Raw genomic sequence first — 18447 nt, forward strand, 5'->3', positions numbered from 1 at the left:
AGCTCACGTACCAATGGGAATGAAATGTTACCTATACATGTGCAACCAAGACAATTCTAAGTTTATAGTTTCTAACGGCAAGAACAAGATGGTTAATGCACCAAACATCTACAGTGTGCTCCAATCGAAAACGAGAGAATTACACATGGCTGGTTTTAGTTGCTCACAAAAAATAAAAACTCCAAGGTATCTGACAAGAAGATATACTTTTCAACCAAATATCTGATACACCTCATTAGTCGTATCTCAACTGGAATTAAAGGGAATAATGCTTGTCTTTTTTTTTTTTTTTACTAACGAAGCCTAAGTTGTTCTCAATTTTTTTCTTTAAAAATTTATTTTCATCCTTATGGAGAATATAACATCATCTGCGTAGAGGATGCAGAATCATTCTTGACGAAGAAACAATGTGCTTAGCTTTACTCTTAATGGGATATAGAGGACAGGTCTCTGTATGCATCAGGAATACAGTACACGTAGGATAAATTTTTGGTGAGACATTGAATCCATTAAATTTTCCTTTGGAACGTAAAGAAGTTTTGGAGCATTTCAACATTTACCCATGACTGAAGCCCCGATATGCTATCTAATCTTTCTTATGTCTAAAGTCTTAACAGGGTGGAAAGTTAGAAGATTAGTAACTTCACCAACATCCGTAAAACAAATAGGTAGAGGTGCGTCCTTTGTCTACCATATATTATAAAGTTAACTCTTGATTTATTTATAAAACAAAGTTTTGATTACAAGATTACTCTGGTAGTTATATGTCATACATATGATCACCAAGGCCCTTTTCGATGTTTCAGATAATATCTACATCACTTTGCATATCGCATCGTCCACTCAGCAGCGATTTTATCATGTTTCGCTCTATCTGTTAAGAACTGATGCCCAATGCTTGGGATGAGAGAGTTGTCTGCACATGTGAATGTAATTATCTTGTCTAGAAAGCAACTTTTCCAGCATGTATTCCAGAAAGCCTAAATCGAAATGAACATATAAAAGAAACATACTTACAAGGATCAGGGTTGGTAAAGACTGATCTGATAGCAACTAAGACCTTCGAAATTGTTATGGCTGGACTCCAGCTGTCTCTTAAGATGTCCAAGCTAATATTGCCTGTAGAATCAACATTACAATGATATATGCGTGTTTTGAACACCACCTGGAAAAATGGAAAAATGGAACTATAATAAGTCAAAATTGTTTGACAGTAACAGATAGGAAAAAAGATGAAGACAGACAGGAAGATTAATTTATAAAAGGCAACTCCGTGTACCAACCATTCAATTTCAACAAGATATGACCAAACATATACAAGATCATACTTTCAATAATACGTCATCAACAAAGCTGATGCAGTAATTTATCATCATATTCTGGGTTATGACAAAAAAACATTATGGAAGACACGCATCTAACTATTGCTACAGACAGCCATAGGAAGTCCACGATTCAAGCTTCAAATCTTAAATGTCTCCACAACTCTTTTCACCTTTCAGTGATAATGACTAAGATTTCACCTTCTCACATCATTCTACCATAGCCAAATTTTCTGTAATAATAAAAAATCATTACCTAATATGTCACATAGACTCACCTAGGACGACCCCAGACCTATGTCGACACGGGCAGACATGTCTAGAGCTATGTCACATGGGTGCGTGTGCAGGTGCCGGTGCGGGATGCGGCGAGAGAGCATATATATATATATATATATATATATATATACACACACACACACACACACACACACACACACACACACACACACATATATATATATATATATATGTTATCTTATGTTATCTATTATATAAGTAATTTTATTTGTCTATATTTTTAAACTTTTTTTGATCAAGATTACCTTAATCTCATACAAAATTCAAAGTTTTATTAAATAAAATAGGGGAGGAGAGAGAAAAGAGGGAAAGATAGAAGGAAAAAAAATGAAAGAAAAACAAGAGAAAGAAAGAACGGGTGAGCAGCAGCCGATTCGGTTTGACTGAGTTGGGTGTCGTCTGTGCCACCATATTTGGCGCACCCGTATGACTTAGGTCTAGAGGTCTGGACTCACCCCAGACAATGTCAATGCAGTATCAGAAAGTACAATCCACCAATGGCTAGAGTTGTCCAAAATTGGAAATTGATCAACTTGACCGAGTCTAGTTCCACCCATTTTAGGGTTAAATTCAAATAACTCACTTTAATAACAGAAGCTCAAAAACTAAAGAGCATCGAAATTCAATACTCATCTTCCCCATATGGTTGTTCTCAGGCAATGATCAGACAGTCTTCCCCATCTCAGGCAATAAGCGACTGCCAACCGACAATCAGTGCTCACTCTCTCCTACACACAAGGCAACAGCGATGGAACCATTGCTAATGATTCTCTCTCTCTCTCAGCTGGCAATGCTGGAATCATAATCAAAGACTCTCTCTCTCTCTCTCTCTCTCTCTCTCTTTTTCTGCAATGCACACCCTCATGCCACCAGGTCTGCAGTTTTGCCCCTTCTTTCCTCCTATGATCTTAGGATGTACACGGCTGTGTGTCACTCTGTTTACTGTGTATGGCTGTTTGCGGGCTTTCGCTTAATGTCATTGATGAGTTCTATTTCTTATTTTGGTTGGTACTGATTGCTACCATGTCCCTGCACTCAGGTTCTTCTGAAAATTGCTCTGAACCAGCATGTGACCTAACCATAGCAGCAAAAATTGCTAGGACCGTTTCCAATAACATCTCCTCAGAAAGTTGAGGTGTTGAGAAAAATAACATGGAAAAATAAAACAAAAGAATATTCATTGAGCAAATAACGGTGCAATACCAGATGAAAAATAAAAAATAAAATTGAAAATAAATGAATGAAGATCAATTAAAGAACGTTACAGTACAATGAACAATATCTTTTGCATAACAGGAAAGGTGTTGATTTTCTCAAATAGACAAAGTACCAGTAAAATCACCTTCTTAGAGCAACATTTAAAGAGGCGTCACATTTTCAAAATATTGAAGACAGTAGCCCACATACCAAGGCTTACTATCACAAGCCAACATCAACAGGTCCAGATTATGTTAGTCATAAGCAGGAAAAAGTTACTGCCAGATATGTTTCACAAAGCAAACCAACCATAATGACTCCATGGAGATTGCGTCTGAAGTTCAGAATAAGCAATAACTCTCTTTCCTCTCTCTCGAAGAATCTTTTGCACCATAAAAGGAGAGTTGCAGTTACTTTTAAACATAACTAATGAGAAAATAGATATTGCTAAATGGGTTTCCATGATCATATTTATGGAACATACCGATGCAGGAAACAAAACAACCTACAGATACATGTTCAGAAAAAACAAAAACAATGCAATTTTGAAAGCGCCATTCTAATTGCAAACATAAGAACTTACAATTAGATAATAGTTTATTGGCATTTCGACAACAACAAATTAATGTTTCCAAAACTTTTTTCAGTGTCAGTGGACCAAGATTTCAGCTTCTTGCATGATGCTTACCATAGGAAAATTTTCAGCAATAACAAAAATCATTAACTACCATCAAATATGTCACTCTGTATCACTTAAGAAGGTGCCTGTTGACACAGCCAAACACGTGAGCAGGTTTGGACTTGCCCTGGGCACGCTCACACAGTCAATGCAGTGTGGTTGTAATCAATGCATCCAAAGGCATTCAACTTTGGAGTTGATCAACTTTGACCAAGTTTATTTCCACCAATTTATAGTTAAATTTAAAAAAATTAATTTTAACATTCAATAAAAAGTAAAAATTAAGAAGTGCCAAAGTTTGACCCTCATCTTTCTCGTCCGCTAATCTCAAGCAACAGTCACACACATCTCTTCCCAATCTCAAGCTAAAGGCAACCAATGATCAGTGATCTCCCTCTCACACACACAAATCCAACAAAATGGAATCATTGCCAACAACTCAGCTGGTGATAATGGAGTCATTAGACTCTCTCTCTCTCTCTCTCGCATCGAGTCTCTGCGATACAGACTTGGAACCACCAGGTCTGCATTTTCTTCTCTTTTCTCCCTATGATTTTGGAATGTACTTGGTTGTGTGTAGCTTGTCTGTTTGTGCACTTTAGTTGAATCTTACCATTATTCATGAGTTGTATTTCTTATTTTGATTGGAGGTGTTTGTTATTTTGCTTGCTTAAAAATTAAAAATCACATTGTTATCATGTCCTAGCAGGCTAGCACTCAGACTTTTCCCAAAATGCTCTACACCCACAGGTCCCACACCCACATGACTTTTTGTAACTAGTATCTGATAGCATTACTATATGATAGTAATTTTTTTCTATAGCTGCTTTAAGAATTCAGGCATTGCCCCGCATTACACACCCATGTACATGTGGACCATGCGGCCAGATGCTCAAGAGAGCAAGCTGATAATACATGCATGTTCAACCTTCATGATTTCATTACGTTGTGCATATATCCAAATTCCAACGTAACTTGATACTCCCTGAGATACATTACAATTTAACCTGGATAATGAAACTTTTGATGGTAGTTGAACAAGTTAGAAATTCTCACCACCTTGGACAAGCAGATGCTTGATCAACATGCTCATCATCAAATAGCAAAAATTACTGCTCCACATCTTTCCATAATTGATAAACAAAATGTTTCTTAGGATACATGAGATGTAACTATTCTGTGACTACTAACAATGTTTTTAGTTAGAAGCCTTCCAAAAGAGTTAAAACTAGTTGCTCTTGGTAGCAATGTTCAAGCATAGCACATCGTATGACACATTACTTAACAATTAACATAACTATGAAGGAAAAAAATACTATACATCCCCGAAACTAGTTTTAGAGGGGCGTACCGTATTGGGTGTAACTTACAATACACTCCACATATTGCATGTTGCAAATATAGGTCTAACTTATATCACACCTTGGAAACATAAACAAGGTCAAAAGAACATAACATTCTTATAATATCATGGTCAACTTGAAAGGCAATCTTACACATTTAAGGTTAAAAAAAAAAGGCCAATGTCATGCAATAAAAATAGAGTATTTGTGGTTTTGCTTATAAGAGCCTACAATTCAAATTTTGTGATCATAAGTTGCTTAAAGACTCCATGGAGTAAGTTGTACAAAACGAAAATTGAAAATTTATTTATTTTGATGCCCATTTAAGTTTTGAAAGTAATTTAATGGTCAATTTTAATTATTTCAAATAAAAACATGTATGTTATACGTAAATATATTTGTTACATGCTATGCTTTTATAATTCATGTTTTTCCATAGAGAGTATCTTTTCCTAATTTTTTCTTCTTATCTTTTTGCCCTGCTTTTTAAATTTTTTGTCAATTTTTAATACTAAAAATTAAATTTTCAATGTTTTATGTTCCGTTTCATTATGTATCTAACTTTGGACCTGAACAATATGGGTTAGATTACAAAAGTGCTTGGAATTATGTGACTAACCATAGTAGGAAACATAGTCTGATCATGAATCCAAAAAATAACATCTCCTCATAAAAGTGAGATGTCAACAAAAACAACATAAAAATAATAAAATAGATTTTCATTGAGGAAAATAATGGTGTAACAATAGATGAAAAATAAAAATAAAATTGAAAATAATCCAACTCAAAATGACGAACAAAGAAAATTAACAAAAGGATTTTCATTGACGTAAATAATGATCTAACAACAGATGAAAAAAAATATTAAAACAATATAACTCAATTAAGGAATGTCAAAATGTACTGAAGCACGTCATTTGTATATTAGAAAAGATGTTAATTTTCTTGAACAGACAAAGTACCAGTAAAATCATTCCTCAAAATAACATGTCGAGAGACATGATATTTTAAAATATGGAAGATAGTTAACCTATAGAGTGAATAAAATTACTTTCACAAGATAAGATCACTAGGTCCAGATTATCTTAGTCATATAACAGGAAAAAGTTCCCCATGATGCAAAGATACTAAAAAAATGTTTGACCAAGTAAATGAACGAGAATAGCTAGTTCTCTCTCTCTCTCTCTCTCTCTCTCTGAACAAATAACCTTTACTATAAAGGAAAGTTGCAGGTACTTTAAACACAGCCACAAAGGAGCTAGAAATAGCTTAAGGGTCTTTAATATTACATTTATGGATCATACATTACAGATGCAGGAAGCGAAAAAAACCCATCAATCAAAAGAAAATGTTCAGAGTGTAATATTAGCATTGTAATTACAAAATAAGCCCTTAAAATTTGATACTTGCCTATCAGCACGTCGACAACAAGAAGTAATATTAGTAAATGTAACCAGAGTGCACCTTAGGAGGTTTGAATGGATAATCACTTGGAAACGTGATGTCCAAGAAAAATACACCACCCTCGTATGGTGAGCCTACAATCGAAAAAAATGGATTGGGTAAGATACAGACACACACATTATAATAGTGTTAGGCGCAAGTTATTTTATTCAGCAACTCTTTAATTCCTGTTGTTATTATTTCTGAATGCTTTTAAGTTAGTAATTTCCTTTGTACCGGGTCGGGTTTAGTTAGAGTGTGCAACCCAACCTAGCACGACATGTACTTAAGCCCTCTTAAGGGTTAATCAAAACCTAATGAAGAATAACCTTTGACGTGAAGAGAAGCTGGGCTTCGTACGGCTGTGTGTGTGAGTGCTGCAGCGTGTGGCTGCTGTGGGAGTTGGCCAATCCGAGGCTAACAAGGTATCAGAGCTTCAAACATCATGGCGGAGAGAGTCACTGCGTGTGACGCCATTGCAGCGGTGGAACAACACCGAAATCAAGTGGAAGCGGCGATCGGCGGCCTGGAAGGGCCGATACATGGGATGGATCAATGCCTGAACACAGTGGACGCACGATTGGAGGCCATGTTGGTGGAACAACAGGCAATGTCGGCACTCTTGCGGGAAAGCCTGCGACAAGGTTCCCGGCAGTAATCGCTTGATTCAGATCAGACCCAATTGGATGAGCGCAGAGAACAGGGTTCGCCAAGGAACGGTGGCGCAACTTGGCGCCCGAAACAGATGGATTTTCCACGATTCTCTGGAGATGACCCGATCAGTTGGGTGTTCCGCGCCGAACAATATTTCGATTGCCAAGGAATTGTGGGTGATGAAAGAGTGCGTCACGCGACGGTTTACTTCGAAGGAGCGGTGGTACGTTGGTTATGTTCATTGGTGTTGCAGCAAGGGAGACCGGACTGGACGACATTGGTGCAAGAACTCACGGCGCGCTTTGGACCGTCGGCGTATCTCAACTACAATGTAGAGTTGTCGAGCATTAAACAATCGGGTACGGTGTTGGAGTACCAGGAACATTTTGAGAAATTGATGAACATGGTGCCTGGATGGCCCCTTCCAGCCCTCATTGGCGCGTTCCTAGCAGGTTTGAAGGATGAAATACGCATCGAAGTTCAAGCGATGAAGCCACGAACATTAAGGGACTGCTTCAAATTAGCCCGCACGGTGGAAGAGAAAAACGAACGGCTACAGACGTTCACTCGGGGCACTTTTAGCAAGACGTGGCAGGACGTGAAAACCAGCCCGCGCGAGACCTTCCATAAGACGTGGCTAGATGCGAGGACCAGCCCACCCGAGAAGCCCAAATCTGACGTTTTTACACCTGTCCCGGGAAGAAATCAAAAGGGAAACGCGCCGCGCCAAGTGGTGAGGCATTTGACGCCCGAGCAGATCAAGGAAAAGAGACGACTGAACCAATGTTTTCACTGCGATCAGCCGTACGTTCCAGGGCATAACTGTAAACGCCTACACATGTACCTAGTCGAGGAGAGCGAAGAACCACTAGAGGCCGATGATACTCCACCCTTAACTATGGAAAATCAGACGGTCCCCGAAATTTCGCTACATGCGTTAGCTGGAGATGAGGTTCTGCACCTCATGCGTGTGGAAGAAAGTTGCGAGGCCGACCCGTCAGCGTGCTGATCGATACGGGCTCGACTCACAATTTCATTTGTGAGAAATCTGCCCGGGCCCTGGGCTGCCACATGGAGGTTCAACCCACCTTTGACGTGGTGGTAGGAGATGGGAGCACCCTACGATGCAGGGGTAAGTGTCAGACAGAAAAGCTAGAGATCCAAGGCTTCCACTTTCCTGTACAGTTATATATTTTAGCCATGAAGGGAGCCGACCTGGTATTAGGCATCCAGTGGTTGCGCGAATTGGGAGAAGTGGTTTGGGATTTTGTGGGCATGAAAATGCAGTTTAGGGGACCGGCGAACGAAAGGTTCACATTGAAAGCGAGCCCCATGCGATCTTGTTCAGAAGCACCGACTGCCCGCATGATGAAAGGGTCGTCCACTTCTTTTCTTCTGCTGACCACTCAAATGCAGACGCATACGGAAGAAAAAGAAATTTGATTCGGCTCTGATGAGTTCAAAAGAACGTTGCAGGAAATACTACAAGAGTTTGAGATAGTTTTTAGAATCCCTAAGATGCTGCCACCAGAGAGAGGATATGAACATCGTATTGAGTTGCAACCGGGAGCCGAACCTGTTAAATCTAGACCATACCGTTACAGCCGAGTCCAGCGAGAAACCCTCGAAGAACTTGTGCAGGAAATGTTGGCAACAGGGGTAATTCAGCCAAGTCGCAGCCCCTTTGCTTCACCCACCTTGCTGGTCATAAAGAAAGATGGCAGTTGGCGTTTCTGCGTGGATTATTGTGCCTTGAATGTCATCACTATCAAAGACAGGTACATCATCCCCATTGTGGAAGACTTGTTAGATGAGCTTTATGACGCACGCGAATTCTCCAAACTGGACCTCCGCTCAGGGTATCATCAGATCCGTGTGGTGAAAGATGACATTCCTAAGACAGCCTTCCACACGCACGATGGACATTACGAATTCGTTGTCATGCCTTTCGGACTAACAAACGCACCTTCCACTTTTCAGTCGCTGATGAACGACGTGTTTCGCCCCTTCTTACGACGGTTCGTATTGGTGTTCTTTGACGATATTTTGATTTACAGCAAAGGGGAACAAGAACACCTCCACCATTTAAGAATTGTTTTAGTGGCTTTGCAGTGACACAAGTTACATGCCAAACTCTCAAAATGTGTTTTTGGTACTTCCAATATCTCTTATTTAGGGCATGTGATAAGTCACGGGAAGTTGAGCATGGAACAAGAAAAAGTCCATGCGGTGAAAGGGTGACACCTAGAAACGTACGGGAGATGCGTGCGTTCCTCGGGCTCACTGGTTACTAACGTAAATTTGTTCGGAATTACGGTCGGGTTGCAGCCCCTCTCACAGCCCTAACTAAGAAAGGTTGTTTCAAGTGGAGTAGTCAAGCCGAACAAGCCTTTCAGCAGCTCAAGGAGGCAGTGGCTACAGCCCCGGTTTTACAAATGTCTAATTTTCAACTTCCATTTAATGTGGAGTCAGATGCATCTGATTTGGGAGTGGGAGTTGTACTGAGCCAAGAGCAACACCCAATTGCTTATTTCAGCCGAGCAATGGGCCCGACATTTGCTAGTAAATCAACCTATGAACGAGAAGCAATCGCCATAGTCCTTGCCGTCCTCAAATGAAAGCACTATCTTCCGGGGCAACAATTTGTTGTCTTGACCGACCATTGCAGCCTCAAACATTGCCTGCAACAATCCACCCTATCTTCATCATTACAAAAGTGGATGCTGAAATTGATGAGCTTTGACTTCCAAATCTGTTATCGCAAGGGGAAAGAAAATGCAGGAGCAGATGGCCTGTCCCGATCCCACGACCATCAGGTTAGTAGCTTCTTTTCAATCTCACAAGTCCAGGCTCACTTGTGGGACGAGATTCGACAGACACACGAAAACGCCACTTCGGTAAAGAAAATCACGGATGAGTTGGCGCAGAATCCCCTTAAGGTGTATGGGTATGAGTGGAAATCACCATACCTATATCGCCGCGGACGCATCTTCATTCCACCCAAGTCCACCCTGCCGCAAACTCTCATACATCATTACCACAATGAGCAGACGGCTGGCCATGAAGGAGTGGAGGGCACTTACCGTTGGCTGCGACCTGCATTTTATTGGCCAAGAATGAAAAGAGCCATCACTGATTTTGTAAGGAGGTGCGATATCTGCCAACGGAACAAATACGAGACCATGAAGCCAACAGGGCTGCTTCAACACCTTCCCACGCCAAAGCTTATATGGGAAGACAATATCCCTGGATTTTATAGAAGGCCTATCCTCCTCCCAGGGAAAGTCTGTTATTTTGGTTGTGGTGCGCCTTTCAAAATATGCACATTTTGTGCCATTGTCGCACCCATATTCCGCGAAGACGGTAGCTCGTGCTTTCCAAGATAATAATGGGAAGCTGCATGGAATGCCCAGGTCGATAACCAGTGATAGAGATCCCATCTTCATTAGTGCTTTCTGAAAGGAATATTTTCAGATACAGGGCACGAAGTTAAAGTTGAGCACAGCGTACCATCCGCAGACCGATGGCTAAACCGAGGTAGTAAACAGGTGCTTAGAAACTTACTTACATTGTTTTGCAGGACAACGACCACGGCTTTGGGCAAAATATTTGTCGTGGGCTGAATTCTCATACAACACAAGTTGGCACTCCTCTACCATTGTCACACCATTTGAGGCGGTGTATGGGCGTCCTCCTCCCACTATACGTCGATATCAGCCAAACACGGCGAGAGAAGAGTCAGTGGACACTCAACTCCGCTGCAGGGACGCCATTTTGGGAGATCTCAAGGCACATCTCGCTGCGGCGCGCAACCGGATGGTAATCTAATACAACCACAAACACCGAGAACAGCAGTATAACGTAGACGAGTGGGTGTATTTGCGCCATCCGACCCAAGCAGTAGCGCATCATCGGCCACGAGGGTACAATAAGCTCACCCCCCGCTACGTTGGCCCGTTTCGCATCATCAGGCACGTTGGCACTCTCGCATACGAGTTGCTACTACCGGCTGGAAGTAAAATACATCTCATCCTTCACGTCTCCAAGCTTAAGTCGTGTTCCCAACCACCAGTTGAAGAAGACATAATTTCAGAGCCCATTACTGAAGACCAAACCAGGGCTGTGCCCTTCCGCCGACTTGCCACTCGCACTATCAACCAAGAGGGGACCAGATATATTGAATGGTTAATCGAATGGAACAATACCGAGGAAGGCATAGCAACACGGGAAAAGGCGAAAGAAGTTACTACTCGCTTTCCAGATTTTACACCTTGAGGACAGGGTGTTTTCGAAGGGGGGGGCAATTGTTAGGCGCAAGTTATTCAGCAACTCTTTAATTCCTGTCGTTATTATTTCTGAATGATTTTAAGTTAGTAATTTCCTTTGTACCGGGTCGGGTCTAGTTAGAGTGTGCAACCCAACCCAGCACGTCATGTACTTAAGCCCTCTTAAGGGTTAATCAAACCCTAATGAAGAATAACCTTTGACGTGAAGAGAAGCTGGGCTTCCTACAGCTGTGTGTGTGAGTGTTGCAGCGTGTGGCTGCTATGGGAGTTGGCCAATCCGAGGCTAACAAATAGGCACCATTGTTTCATAAGACCATCTACATATTTTGTTCTTAAGATTGATATGACCCTTTACATATTTCTTTCCAAAGAACGAACCAAATTTGTTGGAAAGCAAGGAACATGAAAACATCTCAACCTCCTCACTGTAGTCTGTAATGTTTCCTGGAAATGTAAAAGGGCATATGAGGTTACAAAATGGTTTCTATTAGCTACACTTCCTACAGCGCAAGCTAAAGTCACAGATATGGAAGATTTTGTAATAAACATCATAACACTACATTTTGCTCTTCAGAGTACCAACAAGGCACAGAAGGTGCAATGTTTACATAGAAAAAGTCATGAACAACATACGTTATCAAAATTAACCGTCTATACCAAATGACAGAACCACCGTCCATTTTGAAAGTAAACTCATCCAAGCAGCGACAGCTGATGCTACTCCATCGGGTGCTTTAACTTCCGTACCAACTACAAAAGCGTGTTAATCTTAGTGCTGCTTTAGCTGTGGTATTTAATTGTGAGGTTGGCTAGGTAGGCGATCCCATCAGTCGATTCGATAATCGAAAGATCATAAAAAATCCTTTTGTTTCTGCTTCTTAGGTACTAATTCTCCTCCCTTAATTGAATATATGTGGTACATCATATTTGACACGAATTTGGCACTACTCAGAGCTTTCATGGTAATTCCCCCACCCAAAAAAAAAACTCTCAACTCTGTCGGCGTATTTGAGGGCATGGCAAATTAATGGTGTGTGTGAGAAGGGAAAACAGAGCGCAATGTGAGTTGACGTATGCAAGAAGAGAAGAGATTAAGCACCACCTACCCCGGGGGCCTAAGATAGTAGAGACCCATTGGTAGAGGTTGTCGCCTTTAGGTCCTGCGGAGCAATCGAGAGGAGGGTCGGCGTTGAACTCGACCATCTCCTTCTGTATTCTCTTCCCCGAAGCAGACACCGACGTCGTCGGTGGCCACGAGCGAACTCCACTTGCCCCTCCGGCGCCACCTCCTCCACCTCCCCCCGAGCTGCTGCTGGTGGTCGGCCCCACCATTCTCACTCTCTCTGTTTGCTCAAGGTGAGAATTCCTGCTGGCTGGGAAGGAAGCCAACCCTAATCCGTTGAGCTCAGAATTGAGAAGGTGGTGCGGGCCCGACCCCACTCCCCGCCGCTCAATTAGTCCTACGGTCCTACCCAGCCTACACGATTCAAAGTCAGTTCAGCCAAACAGGAGTTCCGGCGCAAATACAAGTCAGTATGGCAGTACATGCATTCCCAGGCCCTCACAACAAAATTCGGAAATTAGGTGTAAAGGCCCATATGCGTACAATAGTGTACGGTACAAGATGAGCTTTCAATAAAAATATCAAGCACACGCATACAACGCCAAACCACAACCTCAGCCTTCAATCGGACTAGGAGTGTTGTCCACGGCTCGAAGGAGGTTAATGGGCAAACCACAGCCAGATAATCCTCTCGGCATCCTCTCGGTACAAGCCAACTCGAGAAGATGGCAGTCGGGTCCTCACTCCTCAATGCTACCTACGCTTTGGGCCATAGTAGCGAGGGTTGTCGATGCCAGGGAGCCTATCTAGGCTCGGCAAATCACCCAGAAGATTGATGCGAGGGAGGAGGACACTGAATAACTCACCAATGAGCAAGTACGCCAAGCAGTCCAGAAGAAATGGATCAGGCCTCCGAAAGCAACTCCTATCGAGCTCCACAACGCTGCCGCCAGGATGATGGGATCCGCTGCCAAGGTGCTGATGGCGGCAAGGTCAACTCGGAAGAGCCGAGCCACGTTAGAAAAATCCTTTAAGGCCAAGCCAAGGTGACTTCTACGATCCGGCCAAGAAAACACTACTGCACGTCTGCACCCGAGAAGAATGCGAGTCTCGACCTCTGCATCCAGATGATCACCAACCGGGCAACTGGCCGCATCTAAGGCGATCCTCTAGGGCTTGAACATCCGCAGAGTAGCACACCTCCGTCAAAACTTTTAAGGGTCGCTAAGGCGCTACGACTAAGCACAAGGCACCGGCTCGCCAAGAAGCCAGAACCAATCCACCAGGTCATAAAATATGGTCAGTAGACATGGTTCCGGTAGCAATATCTCGGGTTGTAGAACTCTAACGGAAGCCGATTAGATACTTGTTGGAATAATCGAAAGGGCTTTCTAACGAGCTCTTACCCACTCAAATCGAAGCAGGGTAACCTGCTCAAATATCGCTGGAAATAGTGCCTTTGGACACTTCCATGCAGCAGGAACTAAACAGTGATCAGTTGGCCTCCTTCTGATGGTCGAATCTCAAGCTACTGATCTCCGAGCAGGGTGTGTAGGCGTTCTTGGAAGGTAATCTGGAGAGTTGTCCAATGAGGTCTTGTTTGTTGAACTCGAGCATGGAAACCCACTCAAACCATGCTAGAAACAGTACCTCTAAACACCTCACGCAACAGGCGCAGCACAGTGAACAGTCTTGCAATTTGGATCCAGTGCCACAAAGTCGACCGAAATCTGATTGAGGCAAATGAGCACTCGTTGGAAATATTATTGAAAGGGCTTTCCAATGAGTGCTTATTTGCTGGATTATGATTACGAGAACCCCTTCAAAGATGCAAGCAAACATGGGGTCTGGCACACCATCTGCAGGAAATACCTCGAACACTTACATTACCAGCGTGAATGCTAACTTCGCACAGATTCTGCACGTGCACGGCAGGGGCTCTGGGTGAGCTGACAAGGGGGTTTAGAAGGGGGGTCGATGGAGGTTCTCCAGTGCAAAGGGTATGGATCAATTCGGATGGAGAGCTGGGCTAGACGTCACCGAATAGATGGAGTGTGTTCGGCTAATGGGTAGGGGGACTGAAGGGTGAGGCTTTCGGTGGGTGTTGGGAGCGTTTGGTGGCTATGGGTCGTAGGGCTCAAAAAGAGGTTAAGAAAACCAGTAGACTCCTAGTAGCTTCGGTCATGGAAAGCCGGCAAGAATCTCCTGATTCCATCAAGAGAAGAGGATACTGCTGGATTGGGAAAAAGGTCGATTCGCCAAGGGAAACTCGAATTGAGAGCTGGGGATGAGAAATTGGAGCTCGAGAGTGAGAAAAGCGCAATCTGTCTTGTTTGTCAGCCTGAAAATGGCATTGGGCCTATTGGAAAATTAGAGAGGGTGAAGGGGATCGATAAGGGGGGAGGTGAGACGATGGACGTACCTGAGCAGACATCGATGGATTGTTGTGGCATAAAGGGAGGACGACGGCTTGTTGGGCGCCCAACAATGCATCCTGTCCGTCTGAATCAACCACCATTATGGGTGCAGCTTGCCTCAGTGTTGAGTGGAATGAGGGAGTCGCCGATGAGTTTGCAGGTTGGAATGGGGCATCAGAAGTTGGTGTGATTGATAGTTTTATTTCCTTTCCAAAGTTTTCACATCAAAAACGTAACCCAAGATTATTAATCAAAATGGCTTTGCGTGCCTTATATACTGTGAAAACAAAGTGAGTGTTATGTAATAAAGATTGTATATCGGATGTGAATCATATTATCAATATACACATTTATTTTTAACCCATACATTGAATATGTACGTGTGAGAAAACAAATATGCATGAAATAAGTATTAGATAATGTTATACTATTATAAAATATATATAAGATAATGAAATAAGAGAACGAATGAATGACATAAGTATGAGATAATATTTATGAAATGACAAAAGAGTTATGAGATAATGAAATAACAAATGGATGTATGAGATAACAAGACATAAGTAAGAATACTGTTTATAAAATAATAAAATATTTATAAAATAGTGAGATAATGGATAGATGTATGAAATAACACTAAACATAAGTATGAGATAATGGTTATGAGATAATAAAATATTTAACCCAAGGAGCATGACATATCTAGTTGGGCCTACGACTAACCATCTAGTTTAGGCACAAGTATATAACGCATGGCACTATTGAATCAATTTGTGGTAGTTTTTGAATTGGCTGATGCAGCCGATTCATGCCTATTCTACTTGCATTGTAAGACTAATTAAGCCAAGCTTATTTTAAAGGTTTTTTTTTTAATCAAAAACCATGAGATGCCCTTTAAAAAATAACATGGATTTGGATCTAGATCAGATCTATCTTATGATTGTATACTAATTGCAATAAGGGCTGTCTAGGTGTCCAAATTCATACCTTTAAAAACTGTAAAATCATAATTATTAAGGCATTGATTAATATAATCAGTGATTTAAGATTCTCTCTCTCTCTAACCTTCTCTCTTTAACCCTAGGTCGTGACGGCTTTCTGACCAAAAAAGGAATGAGGATAATAGTGTTCAATACCATTTTATTTTAATAAATAAAAAAATTTAAATGAATTTCGTTGGTGTTGAGTCCAAGTCGTGGTCACCTATACGAGCCAGACCCGAACCAAGCCGAGCTGATTTAGCCTGCTCGCAAAGTGGCGTATGCATCCACCACCATCTGATGATCAAATTTCTCGCCCTCTCTCTCTCTCTTTCCTATAGAAGCAAGTGATGTCAGTACAAAGAGAGAGAGAGAGAGAGAGATACTAAAAGAGACAATGAGAGAGAGCCTGATATTGTTTTATTTCTTTTTGTATGTTCTTCTTCTCCTTAAGAAGAGGAGAGGAAAAAAACGAAAAAAGTTTTTTTTTTATTGTTTAAATGGGCATATTGGTCATAATGATACTTATATACGAACGGATAAATTTTACCTTTATCGAATCTTCAAATCTTTTTTTTGTGATTTCTTTTTTTGTCCCCTACAAAAGGTTTCTTTTTTATTAATCATGGTTTTTTGTCGTGATTAAAATGGTGTATGAAATTACATACACAGAGGCAGCGTATATAACCAACTTCAGTAAAAACGGTAGGTCAACTACCTGATGTGGGTAAACATGCCCCCTTTATTGGCTTCAATCGGTTAACCTCATTCTACAAAGATGAGTTAACCTGGTCAACTGATTTTGGCATGCTACCTCATCTCATCCTCTCGATTTGGACTCCACGTCATCCGCTAGGTCACACATGGGTTCCCCACATTTCTTGATGCATCCATTACCATATCCAATAGTAGCCGAAGGATGGTTGCGTGTAGAGCTGGTTATATACGCCACCATCATGTAAGTAATTTCATGCATCATTTTAAGTATGGCAAAAAAAACCCACAATTAATACAAAAAAAAACTTTTTAGCAAGGATAAAAATAGAAACCACAAAAAGAAGATTTGGGGATTTAAACCACAAAAAGAAGATTTGGGGATTTAGTAAAGGTCAAATTTTTCAGTCTGTACATGCATATCGTTATGACTAATATACCCCTTTAAGCAATAAAAAAAAATCTTTTCATTTTTTGTCTCGCTCATAGTGTTATCTTATTATCTTATAAACATTATCTCATAAAAAATGCACTATCTCATCAGTCACTTATCTTGAACATTAACTCGAAAGCCGAATTGGCACCAAGGCGAGTCGATGGCAAATCGGCTAGTGCACTCAATCGATACTAGTGTCCCTCGGTTGATGGGAAGAATGATGCAAGTAGTTTGTAGATAAAGTTGTTGTTGTCCATAAATACCCTTCAATGCAGCAAAATGGCTTTTTAGAAAGAGCATGCCCCGAGGTGGATGGCAGGAATGATGCGAGAAGCTTGTATCTTAAAAAGGAAAAAGGAAGTTTATTAGTCATAGAGCAGAGGCTTCTCCATAACGCTTTGAACGTTCAAAGCAACAGAGAGAGTTGTTGGTTGCAGACTGTGGTTATCATCCTCATCGGAGTGGTTTTCATCATCGGTCAAAGAGCGTCGGTCGGAGCATCCTTAAGGATGCCTATTGGAAGGACCAGAGGAAAGAGCATGCCCCGAGGTGGATGGCAGGAATGATGCGAGAAGCCTGTATCTTAAAAAGGAAAAAGGAAGTTTATTAGTCATAGAGCAGAGGCTTCTCCATAACGCTTTGAACGTTCAAAGCAACAGAGAGAGTTGTTGGTTGCAGACTGTGGTTATCATCCTCATCGGAGTGGTTTTCATCATCGGTCGAAGAGCGTCGGTCGGAGCATCCTTAAGGATGCCTATTGGAAGGACCAGAGGCCTAGTTCGCTTATTCCAAAGAGAGTTCTTGTTTGCATGGTGTGCTTATCATCCTCATTGGAAGTTATTGTCATCAGTTGAATAGCATCTATCCTTTTCCAAAATAATAGACTATATCTATCACCGATGACGCTATTCAACTGACGACAATAACTTCCAATGAGGATGATAAGCACACCATGAAAATAATAGACTATATCTATCACCGATGAGGATAATAACTTCCTCAAAGAACTTGGAAAAAGATAGAATGGTGGGCGAGCACGATGTTTTGGCAAAACAGAAAGAGGATGAAGTTGTCTTTGTAGTAGAGCTTATGTCACATGAGGTGGAGCAGGTCATGGAGAAGGAGAAGGAAGCATCAAAGAAAATGAGAAGAGATGGCAGAAACAAAGGAACATAACGTGGAGATGGACAATGCAATGGAAAAGGAATTTGAGAAGGAGGTGGCAAACATGAATGGACAAGCCACGGAGTCAGGTGGCAAAAATGAGGAGGGTACAAGCTAGAGATATGGACAATGCAGGGAATAAGGGACTTGAGCAGAAGGAGGTGGCAGAAACAAAGGGACATGCCATGAAGATGGAGAAAGGAGGGGAGATTAAATTTCAGTAGGAGGAGGTGGCAGAACAAGAGCAACTCTTGGAGGCAGGGAATGCAGGGGAGATGGATAATGAAGAAGGGAATCTATTATTGGATGAAGGGAATCTATTGTTGGATGAAGCATAGAGATTAGTGTGAGATTTGCTGACTGTACCTTCACTACTAAAAATTAGAGGTTCTAGGCAAAGGAGAAAACCATATTTCAACGTAGATGTGGTAAAGATAGTTGGAAAGAAA

The 18447-nt window shown here is 41.6% G+C and overlaps 1 protein-coding gene across 3 annotated transcripts; it reads right to left on the reverse strand.

The window, feature by feature from the left end:
- Positions 1-695: 695 nt before the first annotated feature.
- Positions 696-14924, reverse strand: LOC116255679 (constitutive photomorphogenesis protein 10). 3 transcript variants are annotated; one of them, XM_031631602.2, is made up of 6 exons: positions 14710-14924; positions 13154-14646; positions 12331-12701; positions 6306-6379; positions 1018-1165; positions 696-884 (listed from the first exon to the last, which is right to left on the reverse strand). In XM_031631602.2, exons 3-6 carry the CDS (start codon positions 12554-12556, stop codon positions 871-873), a joined length of 462 nt encoding a protein of 153 aa, XP_031487462.1. In that variant the 5' UTR covers positions 12557-12701; positions 13154-14646; positions 14710-14924; the 3' UTR covers positions 696-870. The 3 variants fall into 3 exon arrangements, with proteins under 3 accessions (XP_031487462.1, XP_031487448.1, XP_031487456.1); XM_031631588.2 differs by having other exon boundaries at positions 696-916; positions 13154-14628; positions 14710-14917; XM_031631596.2 differs by having other exon boundaries at positions 696-916; positions 14710-14917.
- Between the last annotated feature and the right edge of the window lie 3523 nt (positions 14925-18447).

Source organism: Nymphaea colorata, chromosome 1 (genome assembly GCF_008831285.2).
Source record: "Nymphaea colorata isolate Beijing-Zhang1983 chromosome 1, ASM883128v2, whole genome shotgun sequence".
Taxonomy (NCBI): domain Eukaryota; kingdom Viridiplantae; phylum Streptophyta; class Magnoliopsida; order Nymphaeales; family Nymphaeaceae; genus Nymphaea; species Nymphaea colorata.

Coding starts and splice junctions, on each gene's coding strand:
- LOC116255679 (XM_031631588.2), bottom strand. CDS start 12,556: ATGGTGGGGCCGACCACCAGCAGCAGCTCGGGGGGAGGTGGAGGAGGT. Junction 6,380..12,330: donor TACTATCTTAGGCCCCCGGG/GTAGGTGGTGCT, acceptor TTTCGATTGTAG/GCTCACCATACGAGGGTGGT. Junction 1,166..6,305: donor ATCCATTCAAACCTCCTAAG/GTGCACTCTGGT, acceptor CCATTTTTCCAG/GTGGTGTTCAAAACACGCAT.